Source organism: Micromesistius poutassou, assembly GCF_964030765.1.
Source record: "Micromesistius poutassou genome assembly, chromosome: 16".
Taxonomy (NCBI): Eukaryota; Metazoa; Chordata; class Actinopteri; order Gadiformes; family Gadidae; genus Micromesistius; species Micromesistius poutassou.
This window is the reverse complement of record NC_140286.1, coordinates 13456205-13462137: the sequence shown is the minus strand read 5'-3', so window position 1 is coordinate 13462137 and position 5933 is coordinate 13456205. Positions and strand designations below refer to the sequence as shown.

General features: G+C 41.8%; 1 protein-coding gene across 1 annotated transcript; it reads right to left on the bottom strand.

The window, feature by feature from the left end:
• Window positions 1-4655: 4655 nt before the first annotated feature.
• On the bottom strand, window positions 4656-5417 carry LOC311361415 (uncharacterized protein; the record flags this gene model as incomplete). Its single annotated transcript, XM_084481582.1, has 1 exon — window positions 4656-5417. The coding sequence occupies one exon, from the start codon at window positions 5415-5417 to the stop codon at window positions 4656-4658; it is 762 nt and encodes a 253-aa protein (XP_084337708.1).
• Between the last annotated feature and the right edge of the window lie 516 nt (window positions 5418-5933).

The window sequence follows — 5933 nt, the reverse complement described above, 5'->3', positions numbered from 1 at the left end:
TTTGCATACATGTACATTTATATTTTTAGTTTGACTCTAATCTAATAGGCCTGCTCTTTACAACAGATCCGATGCATGCATGTGAATTTGTATTTTTACTTTGACTATAAATTTGTTAAAATGGTTTACACACAACAACACAATTTGATGGCCTACTAGCTTATCCTTGAAGATGTTTAAGATCGTCTTTCAATCTATGAGCACCAAACCTTTCAACATGTTCAGCAATGTTGTTGATCCTGTTTCAGACAGAAGAATCTCCTCTTCTCCACACAGCTCCTTGCCTGCTGGCCTCCCCCAGACAGAGTCCCACAGTGGTTCCCGTTGGCGGGACACTCTGGCAAGGAAATAACGCCACCGGCGGTCCGGTCCATCCACAGCCAGCGGCCCGCCAGCCAGCGCAGACCGATCCACACCTCCTCCGTCTGAGCCCGGGCCATCTCGTCCTGGGCGTGGGATAATTCCTCCTCGTCGTGGAAGCTGAGGAGATCGGATGTGTCCGGTCCAAGAGCCCTGCAGTGGTGGAGAGCTTCCTCCCATGTCTTCTCCTCCTTCACCAACACCAGGTGGTTATGCTCACAGATAAAGAACAACTGTTGGGGACAAACGTTTTCAATAAGCTGGTTGTTAGATACTACAGCGCAATTGGGGCTGTGTGCTGGAGACAAGGTCCCAACAGGCAGGGAGTTGTTCTGACCGTCATTCCACCTCCACACACCATCTGGCCACCTTCTGAGTCCAACCCAGCATTTACCATCTGTATGTCCATAATACATCCGATTACAAATCCCTGTAAAATAATTGACATCAAGTGCATTCCTTGCGATGGCTAAGTGGCCATTTCCAACTGACTTGCAGTGGCCCTGGGCCTGTCCCATATTCTTAAGTATCTGATGATTATAGATACATCTGAGGCGATCTGTGGAGGCCTCAACAGGCGGTGGTGGGCTGGTGGAGAGAGAGAGAAGGAAGAGGAACAGGTACTGGCTGCGTGTGTTCTCCATGACTCCTCAACACATCTGACCTCCTCTGGTAAAGGCTGTCAGATATGAGAGAGAGAGAGAGAGAGAGCGAGCGAGCCATGGAGGTGTCATTTACAAGGGGTAAATTATTCTCCTTACCTCACATGAACATTAGATCACGTGACCATATGCTTACAGAAGAAGGCATGCTGCAGTATAATACCTACTTTTCATACATAATAAGACAAACGATATATCATATCTGTAAAATATGTAAAAAGGATATATATGAATTTGATTTATCATTTTATCATGGATATATACAGAGACCTTTTGACTACAGGAGAAGGCTTTATAAAACATTTGTTTACTTGAAAGTGCTTTTCAAGACACTTTACATACATTTAAATAATGATGCATCAGAAAACAAAGTTATCAAAGCTGCTTTTCTTGCATTAGGATAACAACAAGCAGTAAAACAGAGAAACTAAAACTATTTAAAACAAACTATATACCAAATATGTAAAATTAATCATCAAAAATAAATATATGCACAAACAGTGCCTTCTGATGGATTGAAATGTCATGATTGACATGAAGTTATCGTGACCAAACAACAATCAAACAGCATCAATTGATTAAAACAAGCAACTCTTAAATAAGATTAAAACACACACACACATATATATATATATATATATATATATTCAATATTTCGTCATTCAAACACCATTCATTTTGATAGAAGCTGATGCGCAGGGGTAACTTTAAGAGGGGAAGGCTCAATGTGCATGTCATGACCATACCATAGACTAGAGGCTGTATGAACGTGGCACACTTTCTGATCTAGCAATGAGGAAATACAGGGGTTGTGTGGTTCAGTAGAAACGTGTATGGAAACTAACATAAAATGGAAGACTGTTATTAGAGAGAACTATTTATTAACTATTTAGTAATTAATGATTTTGGACACGGCCATAGTGACCACAGCAGGTACACCAATCCCACAGACAATCCCACAATGCAATACACCACATGTTACAGATTCCATTATCCAACTTCACACCTGAGATACCAGAGATAAGATAATATAAGATAAGATAGTCCTTTATTAATCCCCCTTAGGAGAAATTTGCAGTGACCAGCAGTACAGTGGGAGAGAGTGCTAAACAAGAGTATATATACACATAAAATTTACCAATTTCAAAATAAAATATAATAAAAACTATTAGAATAAAGATAACATACTGTTTGTAAGTGACTTGTGCATTAAAAAATAAATATGACTATGAGTATAAATGTAAATGTGCCAATGTGCAGAGGTTCCTGAGGTAATGAAAATGAAATAAATAACAAGGTTTAAACAACAATAGTCCTGAGGTGTGGGGTTTGGTCCTTAATCAAGTCTAGAAAAGGAGGTGTTGGGGCTTTGGCTGTGTTTGGAGCGGAGGGTTGAGGTGTTGTAAAGTCTGATAGCTGATGGGATGAAAGGGCCCCCCAAGCGCTTTGAGGCACGTGGCTGAATGAGTCTGTGGCTGAACGTGCTCCTGAGTTGCCTCAGCTCGGCGTAGAGAGGGTGAGAGGGATTGTCCATGATCGCCTGCAGCTTTCCTCTCATCCTCCTCTCTGTCACAGCCTCCACACCGTCCAGCTTCATCCCCACCACAGAGCTTGCCTTCCTCACCAGCTTATTCAGCTTGCTGGCACCTCCGCTCCCGATGCCTCCTCCCCAGCACACTGCAGCAAAAAAGATGGCACTGGCTACCACAGATTGGTAGAACATCCTTAGCAGCCTAGTGCACACATTGAAAGACCTGAGCCTCCTCAGGAAGAACAGCCTGCTCTGTCCCTTCCTGTAGAGGGCCTCAGTGTTGTCTGACCAGTCCAGTTTATTGTTTAGATGCACCCCAAGGAACTTGTAGGTGTCCACCATCTCCACCCCCTCCCCGTTTATGGAAACAGGACAATAACAATAAATAATGATCAGCAGTATTGATGGTTTCTGGAAATGTAATTATTTACTCATTGAAAAGGTTATTGGTTACATAACTTGTTACTTAATTTTCATTTCTTAGCACAGCACCATCTAAAGTTCCTTTACATAAATAAACACTCACAGGACTCACTGGAGTGTGACAGGATGTTGGCCTCACCTGGCGAGTAAGACTGATTTGACTCTTTGGGTGAGGCTGCACACCTGTTGCAAATTGATCAATTTGCACAGGTTAAACCAGCCATCACCACACACACCCAGGAGGATTGTTTTGTTTGTTTTTGTTGGTGAGTAAATTTGATTGGTAGGAACTTAAACAGTTTTTGAAGCATTTTTCGACACTGACAATATGAGTTACATTACATCCATGAACAGGTCTTGGTTATTAGTTGGCTAGTTAAAAATAGTTTAAGAACTACTCTTGAAACAAAAACCTAGGAGTCCTAGGACTGACACAGACTCTCATTCTTAGGAGGTTCTTGTAACTGCCAACAAGGAATTTGTCCTAGCTTTAAGATATTTGATGAATACGGCCCCTAAAGAAACAACGTAAATCAGTAAGTAAATAAAAATGTATCAATAAACTGACCGACGAATCAGCTCCGCTGTTGAATGGTAGAGGACTTGCACCTATTTTTTACTTTTGGTCTCACATGGATACAACACAGGTCTATGGAATACACACTTATTGTAAACAAGGATGCAACAGCACATACAAATATTATTTATTTATTTATTTATTTATGAATCCTTCCAAAATCTGAATAAACCGCACCTGACCTGACCATCTTCTGGCAATGAGAACATTCTCATGCCTAGCCCTGCATGGCAAAACCTTTGCCTCCTTTTGGAGGCACAGTTGCAGGAGAGGGATTCTCTGGGAGTTCTCGCGGGAGCACAATTTGAATTTGCTCAGCGAGTCACTCTTATACTCACTCCCCGATTCCCCTGGATCCGAACATTAACCAATTTGTTTGACCATGAATTTACAAATCCTACTATGGCCACGCTAATACCCCGAAAAGACACGCCCGCCTCTATTTCTGATTGGTCCATCATACACGTCACCCCTATCTTTGATTCTACTGTCGGATTCGACTACCGGATGGCTATGCCATTTATAACAAATTACACTTAAATATTACCCACAGCATCTTTGGCAGTCAGGGCAAATTCCTAGATTCCAGATATTCAAGTTTGCGTTTCAAATTGAATATATCTATATCAAATACAAAAAAAGAATAGCCACATTATTTATATCAACAATTTTATTTAGTATCTTTACAATACATCCTATACATACATGTGTATTTGTATTTTCACTTTGACTATAAACTAATAACATTTACAACAGATCCTATAAATACATGTGAATATTTTTTTTACTTTGACTGAAATCATATCTTTATAACCGATCCTATACAAATGGGAATTCTTTTTTTTTACTTTGACCATCAACTTATTATTTTTTAACAGATCATATACATATGTGTGAAGTTGTATTTTTACTTTGACATATATTATTAACAAATGCATACAACATTGACACACGATGACACAAGCTGTATTGATGACCTACTAGCTTAGCCTTGAGGATGTTTAAAATCGTCCTACAATCTATGAGCACTAAACCTTTCAACATGTTCAGCAATGTTGTTGAATCACTAAAGTAATTTAGAAATCAGTTGAGGTCGCCAGGATCAAACTGGGGGTAATTTCCGACAGAAGAATCTCCTCTTCTCCACACAGCTCCTTGCCTGCTGGCCTCCCCCAGACAGAGTCCCACAGTGGTTCCTGTTGGCGGGACACTCGGGCAAGGAAATAACGCCACCAGCGGTCCGGTCCATCCACAGCCAGCGGCCCGCCAGCCAGCGCAGACCGATCCACACCTCCTCCGTCTGGGCCCGGGCCATCTCGTCCTGGGCGTGGGATAATTCCTCCTCGTTGTGGAAGCTGAGGAGATCAGATGCGTCCGGTTCAAGAGCCCTGCAGTGGTCGAGAGCTTCCTCCCATGTCTTCTCCTCTTCCAATACCAGGTACTGCTCACAAAGAAAGAAGAAATTGTTCCAACATTCTTGGTCAATCAGTTTGCCCTGATAGACGGTACCGCACCACTTAGGACCTGGGCGCCCATCATGCCAGATCGTGTCAGGCAGGGAGTTACTCTGACCGTTACTCCACCTCCACACACCATCGCCCGGTTGATAACGGAGTCCGACCCAGCATCTCACATCTGAACCTCCACAAATCTCTGAGAAAGATGACAGTTCAAGAGCAGTCCTCATGATGGCTAACATGCTGTTTCCACCATAGTGAGAACTGCAGTAGTCATTGGCGGAATTCCACATCATTCTGATCCGATGACTATGGACAAATCTGAGGCGGTCTGAGGCCTCAACAGGCGGTGGTGGGCTGGTGGAGAGAGAGAGAAGGAAGAGGAACAGGCTGCATGTGTTCTCCATGACTCCTCAACACATCTGACCTCCTCTGGTAATGGCTGTCAGATATGAGAGAGAGAGAGAGAGAGAGAGAGAGAGAGAGAGAGAGAGAGAGAGAGAGAGAGAGAGAGAGAGAGAGAGAGAGAGAGAGAGAGAGAGAGAGAGAGAGAGAGAGAGAGAGAGAGAGAGAGAGAGAGAGAGAGAGACCACAGAAGAAATGTGGCATAATACATTTGTTTATTTTCCACAGCTTTTCATGACACTTTACATACACTTAAAACAGACGATATACCAGATATCAAGTCAATTGATTCTTATGTACATACAAAATATTATATATAGTGTATTGTATCACAACTGCTTCCAATGAATCCAATAAAAAATAACTAAATACAGAAATATTTGTGCATTCTGAGGGATTCTAATGTCATGATTGACGTGATGTCATGATAACCAAATATCAATTTGAAAAAAAATTTAAGCAACTCTCAAATAATATCAAAACATATATATATATATCAGTGGCGGCTGGTGGTTTTT